General features: G+C 40.2%; 1 protein-coding gene across 2 annotated transcripts; it reads right to left on the bottom strand.

Moving 5' to 3' along the window:
- Positions 1 to 2,560: 2,560 nt before the first annotated feature.
- Positions 2,561 to 21,675, bottom strand: kita (KIT proto-oncogene, receptor tyrosine kinase a). 2 transcript variants are annotated; one of them, XM_026304720.1, is made up of 21 exons: positions 21,352 to 21,675; positions 18,401 to 18,658; positions 16,580 to 16,864; positions 16,014 to 16,153; positions 14,975 to 15,167; positions 14,684 to 14,870; positions 13,809 to 13,924; positions 13,560 to 13,674; positions 12,216 to 12,400; positions 10,669 to 10,775; positions 10,405 to 10,531; positions 9,762 to 9,866; positions 9,318 to 9,428; positions 8,973 to 9,114; positions 8,723 to 8,814; positions 8,478 to 8,608; positions 8,000 to 8,122; positions 6,417 to 6,528; positions 6,229 to 6,328; positions 5,832 to 5,937; positions 2,561 to 5,129 (listed from the first exon to the last, which is right to left on the bottom strand). In XM_026304720.1, the coding sequence occupies exons 1-21, from the start codon at positions 21,404 to 21,406 to the stop codon at positions 4,959 to 4,961; spliced, it is 2,961 nt and encodes a 986-aa protein (XP_026160505.1). In that variant the 5' UTR covers positions 21,407 to 21,675; the 3' UTR covers positions 2,561 to 4,958. The 2 variants fall into 2 exon arrangements, with proteins under 2 accessions (XP_026160505.1, XP_026160506.1); XM_026304721.1 differs by having other exon boundaries at positions 14,975 to 15,146.
- Positions 21,676 to 24,816: the final 3,141 nt, after the last annotated feature.

The following is a 24,816-nucleotide window of genomic DNA, read 5'->3' as shown; positions in this document are numbered from 1 at the left end:
GTATTTTATGCTTAATGCTAATTTGCTAATGTGCTGTGGAACATGGCAAACATTATACCTGTTAAACATAAAAAATATTATGTTGTCTCTACAATACACATTAGCATTGTGTCGGCAGCATTTATCTCAAAAGCAAACACTGTCTGAGTCTGAGTTTAAATAATCATCTATAATGGTACCATGTAAACAACCTTGTCTATCTTGATGACTTATGTCCTTGGTGAAGACAGATGTGAGAAGCAGGTGGAAATACTCCCCATCTGAAAGTAAGACTATACATGTGGCTTCATATTCATTGGATAGATGTCATCAAATGTCTGCCCCAAACAGGCATATGTCGCACTGTGTCATGAGAAAACTCTATAAAATATTAAAAATAAAAACAAAATGAGAAAAAGTTTTGTTTATTAACTTTTGCTCCATGTTATTATTTTTAATGCTTAGAGAAAAGGTCAGAGAGGTCAGTCCCAGGCAGCCCTGCCTGCCCGGAACAGAAGGTACGCTCTTTGCACATGAGGAAGTGCAGTGTACCTTAGATAAAATGTTGCCCCCAATGCTTACAAACACACACATCATCTCACCAGTCTTCTGCACCCACCCACCCCATACACACACGCACGCACGCACGCACGCACGCACGCACGCATGCACGCACGCACACACACACACACACACACACACACACACACACACATACTTGTCCTCATCCAGCCATCTCTGCCCGTTCCCTTGCGGTCTGTGTATCTGAGAGCTTCGGGTTGCCAGGCCACAGCAGCAGCCCTTCTTGGCTCTGTCAGTGTGCTCACAAGGGGGTGCATGTTTCCTGAGCAGCTTGAGCAAATATAGGAAGTGGTGATGACCCAAAAACTAATCCATATGTGGCCCCCATGTTGTCTTCAGTCCATCACATTATTTAACAGTTCTATTTCTATTTGCAGTATATGTTGTTTCCTAGATAAATTGCATACGCAGAACTTCTTCAAGCTCCAGTATGTTGGTGCAGGACAGAGTCTATGACAATGCTGGTATTCATCTCAGCAAAGCTGTGGGAGCCTGGTGGGTATGGGAATGTGTTTTTGTGTACATTAAGACAAACCTTTTTTCTAAGTAATTACTTGATGCTATCTCTCTTACATAGCAGCTCTCTAAAAAAAAGTTGGATCTTGAGCATCACATGATAAGACATGAAGCATCACATGATGGTGAGGAAAGACGCTGTGGTGTAGTCAAGGAAAGCAATTTAATAGAGGCCCTAGAGTCATGCTGTTAAAAATTTCTTTTCTCTAAATAAATTAAATAAATAAAAGTGAAGTTTCTTGGTATTTGCCATATAATCTGAATTTCAGGGAATCCAGGAATTAACAGACATGAATTCATAAAACAGAAAAAAAATCATGTTCCTGTCCAAAGTGCACCAGTCTTTCTTGTTCCTTCTCACATAAAACTTAAAAACAATATAGGAGGTGTTTCGTATTAAACTGCCAGATTTACCACAAACAGTGTCGGAAGGAGAGTGACATGCTTATCAAATTTACAACCACAGCAAGCAACCGCAGCAAGTTGAGCAATTACAACAGCTCACATTGACAAGGGACATGTTGCACAGAACACTGGGGTTACTTGTCAGTCAGGATTAATAACGTATGGCATTCTTGCTTCAACAAGTAGATTCCATGATAAGGCATATATATATATATATTTTCAGCACAGTGCACACCAATTAGCCCTCGAGGAAACCTAGGGCCTATAAATCACAGTGATCATCATGTGTTTTGAGAAGACATTGACTGGTAAGAAGAAGGGGTCATCAGGTCTTATATTGTTTTACTGTGCAACTGCTGCACAAACATGAAAGGAGCAACTGACTCTGAAGGCAATATAATAAATATAGTTAATATAAAATAGTTTATGTTTTAGTTAATATATACATGTTCATATTGTGTATGTTGTTACATGTAATATTTTATATTGTGAGAGTTTAATTGAGTATCTATGTTGTACCAAATACTAGAATAATCCTAAGTAGATACACATTCACCTCAGCCTTTTTTTCTAGACCTTCTGTAAGTCTGACTAACAAACATTTGCTTTCAACCACTCTGCATCAATGGTGGGATTTCCTGCTTGTCTCTTATCAGTTAGATCCTCAAACAATGGACTCTGCCCACGCAAATTTGTGCACCGGACTGGTCTACTCCAAGTGCTGTTGTCGTCCGTGTGGCTTTCCCCTCATGACCAGATGTCCTTTTCTGGGCTAGAGCCAAAGGATTTTGAGTAGAGCGGGAAGAATGGCTAAAAAAAAAAAAAAAAAAAATCAGATCCATCCTGTCATCCATTACCATACTTTACAATAATAGAGTCCAATAATTAAATAACCTTCATTTCACAGCAGTGTAGTCATGATCTCCATTCACATACACACAGATGTCTGGCTCTCCACTTGGATAAATATAATGATTGTCATATGTCAGCCATGTAAAGACTTCCACACATGATCATGCAGAATTAGCATGATGCATGTTTGGAAGCAAGGATTAAAAACAGGACCAAGAAAGTTTGATGGGGAATTCAATATACACATTTTATTTACAATAACATATGTAACAGCAACACGTCAAATTTACACAGTAACACTAAAGCCTTTAATAAATATTTTGCAACTGCCTTAGGTTTAAGTGGGAGGAATGACAAAAAGAATCTATCATTCTCCTACATCTTTCATTTTCCTAATCTTTACTGATATCGCCATGAATATGAGTGATTATATACGACCATTACGAACAGTGTTTCTGTGGAAGTTACCAACTGTACGATAACTGGTTGAAATGATGAATTTGCAAAATTAAAACATCGGCCAAAGCTATTCTGTTTAAGTTACCATGGTAACAGTGACAAGCAGCATTTTCCAGTTGGAAATTTGTGCACAAATAAGAAAATACAGCATAATAAAGTTGTGCATCAGTGTACCACATCTTCTTTAAGATAAACATTTTCAAAAGCATCAGCAGTACTTTACAACATATGCACATTTATATTTACAAAAAACACAGAGCTGTAAGATTTGGGTTTTTTAGTAGCTGTGGGGTTTGAAATGACTTGATGAATATTTTGTAGTGGCACCTCTTAGTAGTAAATCTTTTAATTCTGCAATCATACAGACATGCATGTGCAATCACATACTCAGACACATACACACTCACAAAAGCAGGACACTTTCCTGGTGCTCTTCACAATAACATACTGTACACCAGTGGAAAGGGGGGAATTATATTGGTCTGGACTGATACAGGCCGATACAAGCTGAGAGGTGCTGAAAGTCCCACTTTTAATGGAGGAAGCAGCTGGATACAAAGAAGAGAAGGACTACTGGGAAACCAGCTACTGGCCGGAAAACAATGAGATGACCAATTCACTGAGGCTGAGCTCTGTACCCAGTGTCGACGGCTGAACGGAGAGCCTTATAGAGCCTGCACTTTCTTCTGGCTTGTCACCTCAGGAAATTTTGCAGTCCACTTAATGGCATGTCACACAAGCAATGCCCTGAATTTAAGTATGTTATACTGTATACTGTATAATAGGGAACTACAATGGTAGCATGGGCAAACACACACCATCTGCCTGTCAGCCAAAACAGAAAAATTCCCGTTTCCTCATCCTTCATGTGGGAGAAGAAGGTGAAATGCAAAGACAACATATCTCAGAAATGGCAGTACCTGTGTCATGCTTGTAAACAAAGACCATACACTGGATGTGGCAGGAGAGGAACCATATAAACCTGAACTGTTATTTACACCATTACAAGAGAACTCTCTAGCAGTCCAGCTGTCCATAAAACAAACTACACACCTGCTTTACCTGCAAATGCATGAAAGCTAAGATGAAAGCTGACAGCTACAGGCTTCATAGAGCATCTTCTTTGTCAAATGTTTAACTTTTCCCATCTCACCATATTATAGTAATGACTATTATCATCACTTCAGGTATGTACACATATACAGTCAACAAGCATATAAATGAAGATCTAGCGTACCTTGTCTACACCATCTCTCTGAAGATAAAGGTGTGTGTAGAGTAATCATGGGCTGATCCACTGTATGTGCTAACAGATCTGGTAAAGACAGTTTTTTTTTTTTTTTTTTTTTTGCCCTCTAGGTAGTGACACCCAACATTAAAAGAGCAGAATTGTATCTCCTAATCAACTTGAAGCACTTATGGATGTTAAGCATGACCGACCATGCTGCCTAATAGCTTATATACCAGTATCTCAATGTCTCAATTTAAATTGGCCCCCGAAAAGTATCTCCTTCATCTAAACACAGACCTGAAAAGATGGAAATAATACTGACAATGAAAAGAATAAAAAAGGAAATAAAAGCTGCATTATATGGTGTATGGAATGGTGTGACGTTCAAGTGCCTTGAATATTTTGTTCTTCATCCAATAATTGCAACAGCCAAGCAAAAACAGAAATGCTACATGCATGTCCTTGACAGAAAAACATAAGAACCAAACACAAATGTAAAAAAAAAAAAAATTCCAACAGATAAAAAGGAATAGTTATATATGGAGTTCTAAAAATAACAAAACAAACTTTATGAAATGTATGAAATTTACCAGAAAAAAAAGAAAATAACAAAACTGGTAATGTAATGTAATGACGGTGTTAGAGTAATGGTTGATGTCCTTCCACCCTGCCCCGTGCCTTAACAGTTCTTTGCTGTGAGCGGGAAAGCATTTGTCCAAGTGTCCTCTTTGTCATCAGTCAGCAATTACGGTAGCAATGATAAAAGCTTTCTTGTCTCTTGTTGTTCTCGCCGCTAAAAGATGGTAATTACCTCTCCGTCTGCAATGTGACAACATTGCTGGTACTAGGGTGGCGGGTAGGTGTAGTGGTTGGGCGGTTTGTGGTGGAAGATTACAGGCACTTTATGAGGCAGCCAGACAGGTCGGTGGGTCCTTCACACCCTCTGGGCTCTGAGGGTTGTCCCCTCCAGGAAGACCTCATGCTGGACCAGTAAGGGCTGGGTTGGACCGCTGTTACTGCTGGCTGAGTTGAAACAGCTCTGAGAACTGGCCTCCTCCCTGGCTCTGGACGTAAAAGGAAGTCTGGAGCTAAAGTTCAGATAAATCTGAAGATAAGGGAGAAATGAAGAAAGAACAATTATTGAGATGCTTTCATTGTCTCAGTTTTGCAATTTCCAACATCACTGGGATTTCAGCATTCATCACATCTGCACAATTAATTTGTCTCTTTTTATTTATTCCCTCATGTAAATAAGCTAAAAAAGGGTCATGAAATGAATTATCGTATGTTCCAGACTACTCAAGCATACACAAACATTTCTATCTTCCACTTGATTTTTTTTTATAGTTCAATATGTATATTAACCTTTTACCATGTTTCCAGTTTTAGCAGCTAAATCTTAGCAGAAAAGATTAAGTATGTTTCTCAGCATGTCCATCTATGCCTTTGAAGGGCATGTCATGAGGACACTGACAAAAACACAGGAGGCCTGGTTATGTAGCATAAGCAAATTAAACAGGCAAAGAGTTCAAACACATCTGCTCATGCTATGAAAGGCCACAGGCTGAATCACTGTATATGTGAAAAATACTTTTCTATAAGAAGATGTGCTATCTCAAAACTAAAGGAAGTTTTTACAGTAAACTAAGCTTGGTGTAAAATATTTTACATAAACCAGGTCACATAGGCTTTTTTTAACACTTTGATGCCTCATAATCCTGTGAAGTCCACTTGCATCATTATTTAAATCGTGTAATTTTGAACCTTATATACTAAAAATAAACAGTATCAAAGCGGTGCAGCCTACATGCTTAGTAGTATCTGACAGTTGTTGTTCAATCCTTTCCACGACCTTCCTGAAGGGGGGTCTTTTGAAGGGGTCGGCATCCCAGCAGGACATCATGATCTGATACCTGCTCCGCAGCATACAAACAAAATAACACTTATTTGTCTACAATTATCACATCCTCTTTTGGTAATTATATGCATATTGTTTTTTGTTCTTACTTCCAACTAAAAGTTCTAACACGTCACTAGTTTTGTGAAAAGCCAAATACAACAGGATGAGAATAACCCACATCGCATTTCTTTAGTCTCACCACCTCCATCTATCCAGTCACACCATCTCTTCTATGATCATTTTAGCAACACTTTAGCATTTCACCTTCTGCACACACTCATATTTCATTGCAGTAATAGCTCACATTTCACTGGGTGCAAACTCTGGAGCATCCATTCTGTATCCTTCTTTAATCAGTTTGTAGAACTTGGCGTCCACAGGCATTCCAGGATAAGGACTGTTTCCTATAGTCAATGGAGAGATTTGGTTATATAAAGCATTTCCAAAAACACACAGACTGATAGATAAACACACATATAACGGATGGATTACCTAGTGAGAAAATTTCCCAGAGCAAGATGCCATAGGACCACACGTCACTCTCAAATGTGTACACACACTCAAATATACTTTCTGGAGACATCCATTTCACTGGCAGACGGGCCTGCAAGAAAAGCACTCAGTGAATAGGTGGAAAGCTACACTCAATCAAAGTTTGAAACCTTTTCTCAGTGGTGTTTTTTTCATAGTTTGTGCCAAATTCACTTAATGAACGGACTAACAAATGTCAGGTATGCACGGAGCATTTCCCCGAGGGCGTGGAAACAGACAGCACCTTCTGACAGATGGCTCATCAGATTTCTGTCCCTCACAGGTCTGTCTCACAGTCATTTAGGAATACCTGGTTGCCATGAGCCACAATTTAATGTGCACAATTCTTTGCTTAAAGCTAAAAAACACTTTTTAGCAGAAAAAAAACTGTGAGACAACTAAGTTACTGCAGAGACACAGAAAAAACTTGAAAAAAAAGTTGTGAGAAGAGTTCCTTTGGAAAAATGTAAACTTTGGCATAGGAAACACTAATGATCTGATCCCTTTGAGAAGTACAAATAAGATTAAAAAAGTAAGTTTGTGTTGTAGACAGGTCAAGAGGTAGGTACAATCTCTGTAGTTACAATCTCCTCACAGAGATTGATGTAACTACTAGAACGTAGACTGTGATATGTGACTGTAAATACGACAGAGTTTTACCTGTGAGAGTTTTATAAATGAACAGAAATCAGTGAGTTTATCTACAGGAATGGAGTGAAGGCCAGTTCAGCAGAGAACATAGATGGCAGTGTTTAGGGGTGAATGAGTCACAAAGCAGATCGCAATGTGGTAAATTAGGGAAGATTCTGAGGGACACCTGTAGGCTCCGTCACCATAGTCCAGAATAGGGAGCACTGATATTTTGACCAGATACTGTTTTGTGGGGTTGTGTAGAGGAGGATTTGTTGCGAAAAAGAAGCCACTGTGGGATTTGACCTTACTGAGCAGTACATTTATGTTAGTTTCAAAAGAGAGTTTGTTGTCAAGCCAGATTCCAAGATACTTAGCGCTTGTGACAAAATCAATATCAGCCATCCAGGAAGGACATTTTAGGGGCACACTCAACCTGTGGTAGATTTCTGTTGAAAACCATACACTTTTAATTTTATTTGTGTTTAAAGCTAAATGGAAACTGGAGAAAGCCAGTTGAATGCTGTTGAAACTGGCCTGTAATGTAGACAGTGCAGTAGGCAGGGAGGAACTGGATGTGTAAATACTAGTGTCGTCAGCATATAGATGTATAAGAGAGCCACCGGCAGCAAGTGCAATATTAATAGTGAAATATAAGGGGATTAAATAGTGAACAGAGTAGGACCCAATATGCTTCCTTGTGAAAAACCATTAGGCAGAGGCAGGGGGTCTGAATGAAGACCCTCTGCCCTGACTGTAGGCGACAAGAACAATAACTTCTGAACCAAGCCAGACTGTTCTCAGAAATTCCTATATCTCTTAGCCTGTCCAGCAACATTTTATGATCCACCTATTATTATTGATTACTATTATATGTATAATTCCCAAATGTTTGATTGTTAGTGTGCACTTACATTTCCTTTGACTACATAGTTGGAGTCTGTGGTGATGTCCCGGGCCAGGCCGAAATCACAGATCTTTGCCACTCTTCCTTGAGTCACGAGGATATTTCTGGCTGCCAGGTCTCTGTGGATACACTGAAAAAGATGCACCACTCTATTTAATATCTGATGATACATGGTATATACATGTCTAATCAATAATATAACATATGGGCTTTTTCTAATGAGGCTTGGTACTGAATTTCAACACTTGAATCTTTAACACACAAGCAGTGACACTGACACATGAGCTTACTGGCCACAGTATCTTTGTGTCCACAAGTGATAAATGTTTTAGCAGCATGCTCCAACATGCGTCGTAGATCTGTTTACTAGCTGTGGAAACGTGATACATGCTCCGGATTTTAACAAAAGTCAGACATCATTTGAAGTTTTGGCAGAAAACCTAGCATGATAGTTGCTGTTCTAAAATATTCACATTAATGCTCACATTTTTTGAGGCTAAGAACTCCATGCCTTTGGACACTTGGTATGAAAAGCTGAGAAGGTCCTCTGTGTCTAGAGATAGACCATCCTCATCAAACATCTCACTCTCTGGATCTGCTTCCACGTAGGAGCCGCCTGAGGGGACAAAAAGGATGAAGTTTTTTCTTCAGAAATTGTATAGGCCTTATTTCAGCTGCTTCTCTGTATATTTTAAGACTGAGAAAATTGATGAATGGCTGGCTTGCATGCCTTTGCGTAGTGAGCGTCTCTTCTCAGACGAGCTGAATGGTGGGTTGCCAGCAACAGAAGGCCTCATGGTCATGTAGCCATTCAAGCTGTCACTGTGAAAAGGAAAGGAGCAGTCTGGTCTCAGTTGAGCACAACCACACATAGGCACAATGCTATCCAAATACCCTCCCTCCTACGCACGTTCTGGATAGTAAATACTAGTACTCTCTTTTTTCCTTCACACACAATGAACCATAAAAAAACCCCTGACCCAGCTGCGTCTCTCTGAGGCTTGATGTTGTGGTAGTAGCAGTCTTCCTCCAGCTTAAAGCAGATGAACGACTCTCTTTTTCTGCGCAGAAAGTTAAGAAGGTCCCCAAAGCAGCAGTACTCTGTGATCACCAAAGTAGGGCCTGAAGACAAAGTGACATTTCTTATGAAAACTAGCTTTCAGTACACAACATGCAACTTTTGTAAAAAAATGAGGAATGTGGTGAAAGAAAGTGAAAGTAAGAATCATAAAACGATTAATCTCCTCAAATGCTGTAAACAATATTTGATGCTTCCAGTTTCACTATACAGTCTTAAATTATAATGCAGAACATGGCTGCCACACCTCCAACAGTGCAGGCTCCCAGAAGGTTGACAATATTCATGTGGTTTCCCAAGTAACTGAGGACTTTAAGCTCCGACATCAGTGCCTCTTTCTCTGTGGCATGAGCGCTTGCTGTGGAAAACAATGAGCACATTTACAAAAGGATTAGAAGTAACGTGAGCTAAAGATGAACTATGATTACATATCTTGAGATGGTACTGGCAGGATCACGAAAATAGGTATTTTAATTGCTGGAGGCTAATTCAAATAAAAAGCTACCTGTTAAATAGATGTCTGTTTGGCAGCATTGTGCAAACCACCTAACAAAAATATCCACTTCAAACCGTACCTGCCTGCAGGCAGATTATTTATTCATTATCAGTTTCTTAAGGAGTGTGCAGCTAAATCACAAATAGCTACACTGTGGTGGGCCCACAGACATACATGTGTGATGACAGTGCTTACATTTAAGCATTTTCACAGCCACTGTCATGACTGAATCTGCGTTGGAGAGTCCATATGCAGTGGCTTCCACCACTTTTCCAAATGCACCAGATCCCAGCGTTTTCCCTGAAAACAAAAAAGACACAAAACTGATATTTCCAATCCTGTTTAACTTCCACAGACTGGCTCCATGCCAGCGTTCCTAGGACAACACCAGTTTTAGCCCCTGGGCTATGTACGCAGGCACCAGGACATGCAGGATCCTGTTTAAGGAGGTTTGTTCAAAACAACACCCAGAATATGTCAACAATATTATGTTTGCAGTGAGGGAGTGGGCTTTCATCATTAATGAACCATAGAACTGGTTAGTCTGTAAACCACAGACATGGCTAAAGCCTTAATGCTGTGTCCATAAACTCAGAAAACAGAGCATCTGTCAATCAGCGTGAAGTGGCCTGAGGCTGGCAGCAATGATGTCATGCCAACTGCACTGTTAGGCTTAATTACTGAGACAAACCCCCATTATTGCCACATCACTCTGCGTCTGTGGCGTTTTGGACCTAACCAGGATGTACATTTCAGTGCTGCAGTGTGTCACCAATGGCACAACGCCGCAGATAAAACACTGCAGATACATTTTGATAAAGGAAGGCAGAGAACTCACCAAAACGCAAGTTGTTTCGAGGAAACTCCCACTGGTGATCATATGGTAGCTGGGTGGGATCGATGTACACATAGTTGTTTCCATGGATACCCTCAATAACTTTCCACTGAATCTGGTATTTGGGTTTCTGGTATGATTGTAGACAAAACAAGAGCAAATCGATCATCAATTTCACAAATGAACTCCATAGGGTGTTAATATACTGTTTATACTGTTTGTGTTTGCCATAAGATTATTATAGGAAAAAGTGCCAAACCGTCCTACCTGCATGTACTTGTAGAACAACATGATAAGAACAAGACAGAGGATGCCAGCTGCTGATACAGAGCCAATTAGCAGAGGGGTGAACAGGTCATGGGGAACGGTTCTCTCTACAGAGATAAAAAATGATAATGTTAAATGGAAGAGCAGTGTTAATCAGAGAATCTTTTGGTGTTCTGCCGTGTTTACACTCTGAATGACCTTGCAATGGGGTATTAAGGTAAGTCTGAGAAGACTAAGTCACAGTGAAGCCCCCTTTGGTCAAACTACAGCAAACTAATCCAATTAAATGTGTATGTACTATAGGGTTCTAGGGGTGTTTTTTTCTTAGTTTGCAGTTTCTGCACTTTATTATATTTAACTGCCTAAAATCCCTTTTGATTGTGCAGTACTTTACTGTATTGCTGTTGTTTTTACAGCTGTGGTAGTGAGTAATTATATATAATCAGTGTTCTGTTCCTTTGTGTCTGGTTGTTTGTGATGCCTTATTGTTTTGCTCCTCTGTACAGTGGGGTGTAATAAGCTCTTTAGCGATAAGAAGCTTTCTCTCCACTTCAAATCTGAGAATGCAGAGTCTGCAGGAACTAATCCCCTGTAAACCTGTCAGTAGCTTCAAAAGCTTTGTGTATTCTCTAGCTGCAGCTCACTGACACCTCCAAGCCACCCACAGCCCCAGAAATGTCCAGCATCGCCAGGACTCCTACTGCGCTCCACACTCTCAGTGCCTCCGCCTGGTCTGCTGTTACTCTGTAAAGCACAAAAAATCCTGGGCACAAGCTCCCATTGGCCTGTCCTGCCTTGCCGCAGACGCTCTCATTTTTCATAATGCTCGCCCACATACCCGCTGTAGTCACAGTTAGCCCCTCATGTCCTGCATAAACCCGGGTCTCCAGGCATAGACAGGACCAGATTTTGCTGTTCTTTCACTTCCTGTACTCATACCACTCTGAGGACACTGTATCGTAGATGGGGGAACCGTTGTAACAGAGCAGATTGAGTAAACAATAGACTAAAGCTAACGTGTATGTGTAGGTAACAACATCTTATTGCTGTCAATCACCGAGGTATCTTTCTGTGGTAATGTTTACCTAACAGATTACGGACCAACCTCTAGTAGTTAAGACCACATTTATGGATTAATCCTCAGCAAAATCCTGCTTTTAGTAAATATTTGAACTTGTGGAGTGAATCGCATGTGAGGAGGACTGAGGGTGAGTACTGCTAAGATGACTTTGTTTTTTTAGTTCACACAGCAGAGAGTCACATGCAGGTGACAGAATTTTTAATGTCACTGAGACCACAAGTAAATTTTACTGAAAGTAAAATCAGGAAGGGGAACCAAGATTTGCAATCTTAATGCAGGAGATTTTCCATGTATGTATATCCTCTATTATGCTGTGAGTTTGTTGCACTTCTTTTTAATCTGAAGGTGAGAACATCTGAAACAAAACAAGTGGCTAAAAGGTCTTCAGTAACACGTAGACCTGTTTACACTACCTTTATGTGGACTTACCTAAATAAATCTGAGTGTGTGTGATTTCTCCACTCACCGCTAATAGAGAAAAGTGTATAGGCCTGCTCCCCCTCCACTGTAGCCACACATTCCAGAGTACTGAACCGTCCCCTGCTGATGTTCACCCGACTCTCCACTTCCGTCTTCCCAAAAATAGGGCTGACTAGTGTGACAGTGATAACATTGTGCTCCTCCTGGGTGGCATTCACCTGTTGGGAGCATCTGAAGGCAGAATATTACACACTGGTGACAAAGTTCTGACAGGATCTTGTGCTATTCATGAATTGTCTCTTGTCAGGACACTCAAGCATCTCTCACCCAAATCTCTGCAAGACAAACATCCCTTTCCTGAGTCATAAAAACACTTATGTGAATAAATTAACTTGACAAGATAGGCGAAAGCATGGAAACGTCATCCTGTTTCTGTTCTGGCAGCAGATAGTGTCACTATTGATCATGTCCTTATAAAACTAACGTGAAATGTAAAAAATTGGCTCAGGGCTCCATATTTGACAGCACTACAACACAAAGTGCAGGCTCTTATCCAAGTGGGCTCTGGTCCTAGGCTAACTCAGGTCACATTACTTTCTGGTTCTGTATATACATTTGCCTGCCTGTATGTAAAGACAAATGGATTTGATAAGAATTTGTAAATTACTTGATAGAGTTTGGATAATTACTTATGACTCATTGCTTGTGCTTCCTGGGATTGGTGTTGCTGTAGCAACTGGGCGCTCCCCCTTCAACACACTTTAGTTTTGAAATGAGATGAGCCATGTCCAGCTATAACCAGGCAGATGTCCCACCTACTACCAATCACAAGTCAATTCTCTGCCATCCCCTGTCACATGGGGTGGGGTCATCTTCCTACTGTCAACCAATCACAAGTCAGTCGCGTCAAATCCCACAATCCCTCGTTCCACCCTCATCATCATTCCCCTATCCAGTGTGTCTTTAGTATGACCTTTAGGACCCTCAAACCACACGTCACATGATTTTGATGAACTACAAATAAAGTACAAATGTGAAATGGTGGGTGGGTGCCTTGCAGTAAATAGGGAGTGCTGCATGAAAACACAGCGCAGAGCAAAATCCCTAATTAAACATCCAGAAAAACGCAGTCCAGCCATGGCCTGAATGAGCATCAGTATATAAAGGGAATCTATTACTGTATCTACAGTTGAACACACAAACATGCATCCCTCATTACCACCGCAAAGGCCATGACATTTATTTGCATATGTAAGTCTAATAACTGTATCACTCCAGAGTATTTTGTTTGTTAGATAACACAGGACAGACCTGCGTTTAATTTTGGTTTGGCAGTTTGTTTAGTCAGTTCATAAGACTAATGACCTTTAAGGGCCTTTAGAAATCTTACCTTACATAGGGCTGTTCACAATAGTACCAGGTGATCTGGGGGGCTGGGAACCCCTCTGCCACACAGCGTACTTGTCCGTCCACAGGGCCCTCGTGAGATTTAATCTCAGGTTTACCTAACAAACACAGATAAATATCAGAACATGCCAGGTGAGATATAAACGACAAGAGAGGTAGACACACTGAAGTGTGGAATAATGAAATTCATTATGATGTGGCTTAAAGGAACAAAACCAATGATACAACTTACTGATCACAAAAATGGTGAATGTCTGATTTACTGAGGAGTCACTGTTCGAGGCACGAAAGCTGTAAACTCCACCTTCTGACACTTTCAGCCGCACCAACCTCAACTCACTGCTGTACCTGCAAAAGAAGAAATTACATTTTTAAAATAAAAGAAGTTATTGATTTTTAAGACAACATGATAATATTAATGCTCTTAATGCTTTAAATGTGCATTCAAGGCAAAAGAAGCAATTCCCTTGTCAGTGCCTATTCCGTCTGAGAAAGAACTTGAAATTTGCAGATATTTGCAAACTTTTTTTACGTGCAGCTCTTTTATGCAGAGCTGTTCACCAAATATATACACATGCAAAGCACTAATGGAAAATATTACAGACACTTTTTCAGTCTTTCTTACATTCACATATTGCAGAGGATTCCTTATAAATCTATTGTTTTCCACTGTTTGTAAAGTGAAAAGGTTGCAACAGCTGTGTTCATGCACAATCATGCTCAGTTATGACTCAAAGGTCAAGTCCTACTCTTACTAAATGAATTAAGAAATGTTTGTAACAAAACAAAGCATGAAATATGAGCTAAAGTGTATTAACAGATTATCTGCAGCACAGATGAAAATGTTATAGATATTTCATAGTGTCTATTCCTGTGAAAGCCATTTGTAGGCTGACAGTTCTCGTTTCACCAGAAGCCCTGAGGTGTTTTTAGAATTTCAGTTGGACTTCACAGGGAACTGTAATAAGTGCAGCTGTTGAAGTATCACCTGCGCTGACCTGCAGCCAAACTGGAGAAGTTAAATTTTTTTAAACCGTTTTATCTACAGTATGTGATAAAACTAGTGTAAGGCACTTAAAGCAAGTGTGTGCTTGTGTGCTGTCTCACCTATATTCATGGCTGTGTGTTGTGATGACATGGTCGGTTGTGTTCCTCAGCTTGTGGCCCATGAAGCTCCAGGAGAAGTTGTGTGGCTTTGGGTAAGCCTCCATGTTAACTTTAAGGGACAAACTCTCACCTGAGCGGACGTAGATGGTTTTGTTGCTTATTGGTGTTAAATTGATGAATCCTCTTTCTGAAAAATAAAGAAATTATTTTAGAATTTGCAGAAGTAAAATGAAGATAGCATTTTCTGTGGTCAGAACTATTTCTGTTCTGCCGATCTGAACTGATGCTTACCGTAAACATCAAGCCACACTGACTGCCTGCTGACCCCTTTTTCATTCTCAGCTTCACACTGGTACCTCCCAGCATCTTGTGGCCTGACCGCCAGGATGTGCAAAGTGGAGCTGCGCACGTGGGTGAAGTTCTCCGTCATGATACGTGAAGCACCATCAACCTTTGCTGGTTGCTGTGGATACCAGACGGCACCCTGTCAACGCCCAGAGATCTCTAGAGATTAACCCCGTCTGCATTTCTATCCCTGCCAAGCACACAAATACTGATGCAGGCACACGCGAGGCTCACTGCACGCGAGCAAAGACACACACACACGGTCACTCACACACTAATGTGCACACACAGTAGTCCACAAGGTACAGTACATGCACAGCCAAGAGCATGACAGAGTGAACTTTGACCCCTTTCACTCTTGTTGACAAGAACAGACAACTGCTGATACCATTTGCACAACAAGAAAATATCTCAATAAAATGGAAAGCAGTTTTGGAAATGGCTAAATGTAAAAATAAAATATATATATAAAAACATTATTTTTCATCCATCCATTATCTATATCTCTGGAGCCTATCCCAGCTCTCTTTGGGTGAAAGGCAGGGGTACACCCTGGACAGGTCACCAGTCCATCACAGGGCCACATAGAGACACACAAAGACAAACAACCACACACACTCACAATCACTCCTATGGGCAATTTAGAGTCACCAATCAACCTGACATACATGTTTTTGGACTGTGGGAGGAAACCAGAGTACGTGGAGAAAACCCACACAAGCACAGGGAAAACATGCAAACTCCACACAGAAAGGCCCCTGATGGGTTTCAAACCAGGAACCTTCCTGCTGTGAGGCAACAGTGCTAACCACCAAGTCACCCCTCTTTAAACTAATCAACACCAAAGTATAAGACAACAATCAAAAGTCCAACTACAATATTTTCCTACAACACAATAAAACAAAACTACACCACCAACAGAAATCTGGGTGAATCTTCCACAAACAGCACAGTACACCACAGAGGAAAGGCAGAAAGGTCTCACCGAGCCAGGTGGGGTGACCCACTGCATTTTGATTTCTCCGTTGACATTGGTGGTGTTGCAGGTGAGAGAGAGACTCTGGTTCAAGGTAAGAATCACTCTTTTGGGCACCTGCATGTCAATCACAGGAGGAGCAACAGGGACTGAAAAACAAAAAATCAAAACAAAATTATAACATTTGCATCAACCTCTGTGTGCATTTGTGTGTGTGTCTGTGTACTTGTATAGCCATCTTAGTGAGTACCATTTTTAGCATATTTCTATCAAAGTGAGGACATTTTCCTGGTCCCCACTTTTTTCAGACTCATGTTTGAGGGTTAAGACTTGGTTTCAGGGTTAGGGTTAGAGTTAGGTTTAGATTAAGGTTAGGGTGACGGTCAAGAGAAAGCATTATGTCAATGAGTGTCCTCACAAAGATAGCTATAAAAAAGTGTGTGCGTGTGTGTGTGTGTGTGTGTGTGTGTGTGTCAGATTGACATTGATAGACATTGATAGAGAAAGTGTACAAAACAACAAAACAAACAAAGGTAGCTATTCAGAAGCAACAAAGCCCAGGCATGTCATTTTACCTGGTTTCACTGTAAGGAGGTAGTCACGTGATCTGACATACTCTTTCCTGAGTATTCCTGTGCAGACATAGCAACCTTCATAAGCCTTTTGTGTGTCATGGATGATGATGCCTTGCTCTAGGCTTGAAGTATACTGGAGACCAGGTGCCAGAGCTTTAGTGGTGCATGTTTCCAGGAGAAGGTTTTCCAGACTTGGATCAGTTGCCAAGCAGGGGATGGAAGCTCTATCTCCTACACGAGTGAGAATGTTGAACACCATTGATTTTCTGAAAGGATTGTCGGGATCTGCCAAAAAAAAACAACAAAAAAAAAACAATCGTACATCAGAGGTGTTGCCACAGTTGAAAGCAGAGCTGCAAAGTTAAAGATTTTGTTTGTGAAAATCAAACAGTACTAGACAGTAACATGCACTGTTTTCTAATCATTTTAGTTTGATAAACAATAGGATGCAAAAAATCTTTCAAAACCCACTGGACACTAGCTGCTCAGCAAATGAAAGACAGGTAGTTAGGATAGTTGTCAGGTCATCAAAATGATGTATATAACAGCAGGTAGACACATAAGAGACACACACTGCTGCACAGGATGACATGTTTCTTCATTACGAAGTATATAACTCTAATATTGCAAACCTGGAAAGTGAGATTAAGGTGAGATAGGAGGTGGTTCCAAATGGGCAAAGTGTTTGCAGCTAAGTTATCTGACTGAAAAACAAATACACACATGTGCAGTTTACTCTTGTTTACTCTTATATGTTTTTGCAAAAACAACCCATTGATAGTACAGCCATGTTTACAATCATTTTTAGATATGGTGCAGTGTGATGTAGTCCATACCCAGCGTGGATTCAAATCATGTGCACAAGTGATTCTTGGAAAACAAGTATGGCTGTTATCTCACTTTATCTCACTTTCCAGGTTTGCAAATGTAGAGCAAATTTCCAGCTACTACCATTATGCAAATATTAGTAGTTATCATCTAGACAAACTGGTGGTGGCACTATTTCTCCAGTTGGATGCAATTTATTATTGCAGAAGAAGAAAGTGCACCAAGATGACAATTAAAAGAGTGACACTCAAACTGATGGAAATATGACATTTATGCTTGTTTTATTAGCAGTGGTAGAAAGTAACTGAATGCATTTACTTTTGTACTGTACTTAGGGACAATTTTGAGGGATTGATAATTCAACTGCACTGCATTTCAAGAGAAAATATTCTATTATTTAAATCTTTAACATAAATCTTTATGTATGTGAGGTTTTGCCAACTGTAAGTTGCAAGTTTCAGTAAAAAAATATTATTGTGATATTTCAAGCTGTTTTTTTATTTACAGCATTCTCACTCACTTTTTTTTTCTTTGTGTACAAAAAAATAATAATTAATTAAAATGTGCAAAAAAACATAGATGCCAATATAATGACTCATGGCTAAAGACAGATATCGGCTTGAGAGAAGCAAAGAGAGTTCTTGGAATAAATTGAATACTTCCAGTGAATGGTCACTCCACAAAGAATTATAAAACCTGCAGGGATGGCAGTGGCCCAGGAGGATGTGTGCTCGCTCAGTTGAGGAAATACAATAAGACTGTGTTCAATAAAAAGGTACAACATGCCCTGTATCTGTTTGTGGCAAAGTTATAAATGTTTTCATCTGTAAACACTCCCACACACACTGCTCCCTTTCCCTGCAGTGACAAATGCCAAAAGGTTTCGCTCGCCCAACCCTGCATGCAGTCTGTTTCCACCTGCTCTAGATTGCAGTCATCTCTCACAAACACCACACACGATACACTCCCACTTAAGCAGAAAGATCCAGCTACCTCTAACATAGACATAGATGGAGGTTTGTTCCCCAGAGCTCTTCTCCAGACAGATGTAGCGGCCCATGTGAACAGGCTGAGCCTTGGTGATGTGCAGCGTGGACATCCCATTAGTCTTTTTCTCCCCCCGCACCTTCAGCCGGTCCTCCCGCTGCCACTGCATCTCCTCCTTACCCCGACAATGCAGTTCAAATGGTTTGTTGAGATCGATGACAAGGTGGTCCTGCTCAGTGGGGGTGATAGTGGGTTTGGTGTTGGCTAAGGTGGGACACACATGCAAAAATCATGATAAGTCAAAGAAGTCAACCCCATTTTTAACCACACACTGATGGAAAAGTCCTGAAGGACTGAAATTATAAAAGGTCATCATTTTAAAATGTTTTTAAAACAATGAAGGTTAGTTAAAGGATTCTGTGACATTTTCCTACCAATGTGAAGAAAAGCCGCGTCAGCACTTTTAACCCAATAATACTCCTTAGCACCTTAGAACAGCTTAAAGGCACAACCCCTGATCCTAATGTAAACAACAGTGCATACATGGCAGTGCAGTGTTCTCAAGGATGTTGGTGAGGAGTATCTGGGAGAAAGGTTCCTTAGGAACACTAGGTATGAGGAAGGGACAAGTATAACAGAGCACGTCCAGGATGGAGGGTTAACTGTCGAATGAGAATATAGAGTTTTAGAATATAACCTTATTAGGGAATCACTTTGTAGAACAATAGGGAAGTACAGACTTAATTATCTGATTATGTCAATGATTATTTGCATTTACTTTGCATGTCTGTATAAGTAGAGGCCTCAGCCTAATAGGAAAACTCTGATTGACTGTGTTCTATTCTGGTTTGCTCCTTTCTTGCAAGAAATATATTCTGAAAAAAGACAGTCTGTCTGCACTCTGTTTATTGCTCACCCAACAGGTTTTGCCACAACAGTTAAAAATATAATTATTGTGCTAATTGTGCTAATAGAGACAGTAAAATTCTTTTTTTTAATCTATAGCTCCATTAAAAAATCAACAGACTGAATCTTTAAACTTTCATCAGAGATTCTTGGTGTAACAGCAGGAACTGACCCCTCAACCCTGTGATGTCTGCACAGATCCCGGCAAACACAAAGCCAAGGAAATCAATCTAAATTGCACACACTGAATTATTTCTGCACTGTCATCAAGTAGAAATTAAAACAAATATGTGCATGAGCTGATCAGTGATGGGTACTGCAGAGTAGATGAGATCTAAAAGTGGGTGGTGATTCAAATATTGAATTTGCTCTGCACCAGCTGGAAACAGATGTGGGACAGTGCATGAGTAATGTTCATTGTTCCCTGCAAATACATCATTGAGGCGGACATGCTAAGCCCTTTGTGGAAAGTTCACGACTGTGACCGCAGCTTCCGATAGTGAGACTACAGGGGGAGCAAGGAACAGGATTCTGCTGAGAAGGATGCTCCCTGCATCCACCCATCGATCAATAATATACAATAAATCAATACATTTCATAGAAGAGGCGCTTTGTCTCCATTCCCATTCCCTTTCATTTCAGTGACAAGACAAGGGAGCAGGGTGTGGTGGCATGACAGACTTAATTTAGAATCACATACAGCGGTCTGTGCAACTTAAGCAAACATTGGGTCATCAACATGGCAGGAGGAGAGGAAGATCAACAAGTTCTTCCCGTGAGCTACTATTAAAACGACGTCTATACGATCACAGAGCACGAGAAAACACGGTAAAAGTTCATGATGTCTGTAGCCTGTAGGCTTAACGGACTTAAGGGAAAACTTCACGGTGTGCCATGTTTTTATCACGACAGGTAAGCCTGTGCACACTGCCTGGGGACGTGGCAGTCACTCAAATTCCCTGATGATATCAAAATGGCGTGAACATCATTCACCCACGGGACGCACCATACACTATAATAAAGCTGCTGATAGAGGCAGAGGCAGTCCACCTGATGACGCCCCTGTGCGCAAAGTTCAGCGCGCTGAGGTTCGCAGTCAAGGCAGCTTTCCATAAATTTGCAAGCTATCTCAGGGGAAAATCCAAGACATTTCTTTCCTGCATAGATGAAAGAAAAAAGCTGGCCTTGGATTGTGGACTCGCAAATGAACTAATAAACAATTAAAATTGGAACATCAAATAATAATAATAATAATTCAGCTTTATCCATCTCCGGTTTAAGTATTTGTATAAAAAAAGCAGTAAAATCCAATTGTTTATGGACCTTAACCTCTGCAGCTAGACTCTGAACATGATGCCAAGACGTAATAGTTGCAGTGTGCTTTTAAAATCCCTCCACAGAACAAAGCACAACAAACCATCGCAGACGGCGTGGAAAATACTCTGAAGTGCTCTGCGCTCAAGGCACACATGAGCCAATATTTTCCAAAAAGTGAGAAATTACATAATCATGCTAAACAGTCCAGGGGTATAAAGCAGCTGCTTGTTTGCATGCTTATCTGAAATCAAACTTTGCCAATAAATTTCCATAATGACGGTTAGCCTACTGTATGTGCAGCTCGGAGGAGGAAACCGCATGAACCTGTCGCCGAGCGTACACCAGAAAGTCTCTGTGCAGCGCACTTGTATCTTATTCAGCATTCCAGTTGAATTCTACTGTTTGATTACTTTTTTTTGTTAGTGACGTCCTGTTCTCTGAATAAATGATTCATTATTAAAGTAGCCCCTTGGTGTCCTTATCGTCAGCCAAAGTATCCTCTTTCCTCATTAGGTTTCAGTGGCTTACCAGCAGCCTTGAGCTGCCGACTGCTTCTCAGAACAAAGAGTGGACCACATTCAGATCACTATGATTTGGACTCTCCTTGTCCTACTGCGCTGTAGGAAGCTGGACACCTGTAGTTATTAAAATAATATCGACAGTGTTGTTCAAAAGTGAACAGCAACAAGTTGCCTGCGTAAACGTGCGCATCGAGCGCAAATACTCAGTCTTACCTGGATGGAAGGATAACTGTAAAAAAACAGACAGAAGTATCCAGTGGTAATCCATAGTTATTATTCCATTGGGTCTAGCTGTGAAGGTGAGCCAGTGCCTTTCTGCTCAAGGTAGCTCTTCTACTCGCCGAGCGCGTCGGAGTTGTGGGAAGTTGACTGCAGGCTCTGACAGAGGCGCACTTACAAGTCTTTAAAGGCACAGATGCTCAGTATAGCTCGCGAAAGCAGCAACCGTCGCCTATCTGCAAACATGCTGTTCTCCTGGAGCGCGCCAGAGGGTACGGTACAAACCGACCAGGTATCTCTGACTGACTGTGGCGTCAACAACATGTTTTGTAGGAGTGAGCAAGTGGTGGAGCCTATTACTCACACGTTGCACACAGAGAGGGAGGTGTTTTGGACCTGTTGTCTGCTTCCCAGCCAGAAAACCGAGCCCACAGACAGAGATAAATACACATGCATCCAGTCCAGTTTCTACATGTCTTCTTCATGTGCCATGACAAATCAAAAGCACATGAATATATACATAGGCTGCTTAATACTAATAGATATAGCCAATCTAATATAAACATGCATGTAGCCTACATGTCTTATCAAAATTGGGTGTAGCCTCACTTTGACACTGAGCCTACCTGCTGACACGTTGAAAACACATCAGTGTCAGCCAAACAGTTTCATCATGATGTCATCAGGATCTTAAGCTTGATTTCAGTAGAAAGTCTCCTCCTGAGACCACATAAGACTTTTTCTGAGCACTATTCACGCTCCCAGAGGTGGCCTAGTTTTCCACTGTCTAAACGACACGCAGGGTGCCTGCTTTCTAATGGTGCGTAATGTTTGATGCTATTTTTAATGGAAAAACAACTGTTAATCGACTCTGTCATCCACATCAGGTTTGCCATGTAAATGAATTCCTTTAACTGACCTCAATCGACCTCAACTCCCTCTGTCACTTCTTTCAGGGCTTTTTTAGGAAAAACTGAAAAGGCATTTTTAGTGAATATACGTGAATTTATGTTTAGTGAATAGTAAATATGGTGTGCGTGTGTGTGTGCGTGTGTGTGCGTGTGTACAGTTCCTTCTGAGCTCTGTAATGCTCTGATGAGTAGGCTGACCTTTATGTGTAAAAGTATTAAAAGAAGCTTAACTGACTTCAAATAACTGACAATTTTCTACAAGTTGTCATTAATCCTATTCTATCAAGTTTTATAAAATTATTTTTTTGTCTAATTTGCATGAGTTGACTTCGTTTGTTTTGTTGACTGTCAGAAATACAGTGAATGCAATTTTCTGAAAAATACGATGTCCACATACAAATTGCTGGCTGTGGGCGTGGCCTAGCGCAAACCACCCCTAACCCAAACACTGAGTGATTTATATGATACTTGGTGTATGTTTAACAAATGACAACAAACAGTTCTTCTGTGGCATTTTTAATTAACCTGAGGCCAAACATGTCACTACTAACCCATTTAAACAAATGTTATGATATCTGATATGCTTGCTTACAAAGCAGGTAGTCACTCAAAGCAAAAAAAAAAAAAAAAAAAAAAAACTATGGCTAAATTGGCATGTGGTGCATTCATGTAACTTCATGTCAGGCTGTTCGGTTTGTAATCCTCAGATCTCTGAGGTAATGCTACCGTATTTGAAGTTTGGTAAAAATATGCTAGACTCTTCTCTTATTAATCAATAAACCACAGCAAACATTCATTACCTGCACATATACTGCAGTTTGTATGTATGTGCATGAGTGCCACTGGTGTGTGAATTACAAAGTCACTGCTGTAGTAATATATTTATTTATTAACATAGGTCTCCCTGCCACACCTGACATGGTTCCCCACAGCAGATTCTGTGAAACAAAATGTTAAATTAAATGTCACAACCCGCAAATGCTGCAGCAACACATTTTTGTACCCGATGAGAAGTCAAAGTGGATGGAAACACAAGTGGTTCTCACTTTGGACCCTGAAGGGGCACATTTATGAGAAACATGCTAATAAAAAAAGTAAAACTCCATAAAAGGTATGAACCATAACGCCGACCTTGAGTAGATTCCTTCTGTCATTTAATATCTTACAGAATTATTTCTCATAACAAGAGTAACACAGACCACTCTTAAAGGCTCAGATTGCTTACACACTGAAACCAAATCTCTAATTTAACTTCCTCAAAGCATTAACTTCTGTAAAACACCCATCAATTATTACACATTGATTTTTCCATTCACATAAATGTCTTTTAGAATAACAGAAAATGATATTTTGTCTGCTTAACATATGAAAACACAACAGTTTATTGGCAAATCCACCAACGACAGCATTTTTTGCTATTTATTATTGTTAGTATTACCTCTATTAATTCAGAAAATTTTTATCAAACATACAGAAACATGTTTGCTCAACAGGAAAAATTTTAAATTCCCAACTAGTTTTCAGTGGCACAGCCCAAACATTATTGGTGAAAGAATAACTCCCTGCAGACCAAAATACCAAGATGCATGGGTGACGTCAAAGACAAAGTTACTTAACCTCTGAGTAAATTTGTGATGCAAACTAGCAACTTTTTAAATACACGTCAAGTACATTTATCATAAAACTACATGCTGTATTTGTTTACCGAAAACAAATTGAGATACACAGATGCACTGGCTGTCCCTTTATCCAGCTGTCCTAGAAAAAATGTATTACATTATCTCATAAATATTGAAACCAATGATATATGGCGTATATCAAATCATATTATAATATAGATACCGAACATAAACAAATAAATTATTTTCTCCACAAAAACAGGACTGGGATGACAGAACAGTCTGTTTGATGTTGCCCCTCAAAATATCTAAAACAAAGATTCTTCTGTCTCTGTGCAAAAAACACTTTCTGTGATTTCTGTGGAAAAGAGGAGAGGCGTAGGGACAGTGGAAGAGGAACATTCTATTTTCCTCAATGCTAAAACACAGTGAGTCTGCACCTGCCCACTCACAAGAAACTGACTTCAATCATGAAGCCTGACCTTGCTGTACTGCTTCAGTGATAGTGACATAAAGGTACATAGGGGCATGTGCGGGCATCTAAGGAGGCAACCTGTTGAAATGTACTGATGTTAGGATGATACATGGGAACAGGGCTCTGTTAGCAAACTGAGGCTTGTTAAAACTTGCATGTGATTTAGTCAACAGCCCCTTAGGAGCCTTCACCTCAGAACCCAAGAATCAGAAAGCAGAACAACTGGTCTTTGTTTCTTGTCTGTAGGATAAATACAAATTGAGAAAATTAATAAATAAATTAGCTTTAGTGCTACCGCTAATGTTAAGGCTATTATCAAAACCATTAAATAAATTTAAATTGAAAAAAAAAAAAAATAGGCAAAACACTGGAAGCATTGGAAGAAGCCACCTCAGTCAGGAGAAACAGACTTCATGCTATTCATGCTATTGAATTGCCAGTTGGGGCTTCTTAT

Source organism: Mastacembelus armatus, chromosome 4, assembly GCF_900324485.2.
Source record: "Mastacembelus armatus chromosome 4, fMasArm1.2, whole genome shotgun sequence".
NCBI classification, from domain to species: domain Eukaryota; kingdom Metazoa; phylum Chordata; class Actinopteri; order Synbranchiformes; family Mastacembelidae; genus Mastacembelus; species Mastacembelus armatus.
This window is presented reverse-complemented; position numbering and strand designations above follow the sequence as displayed.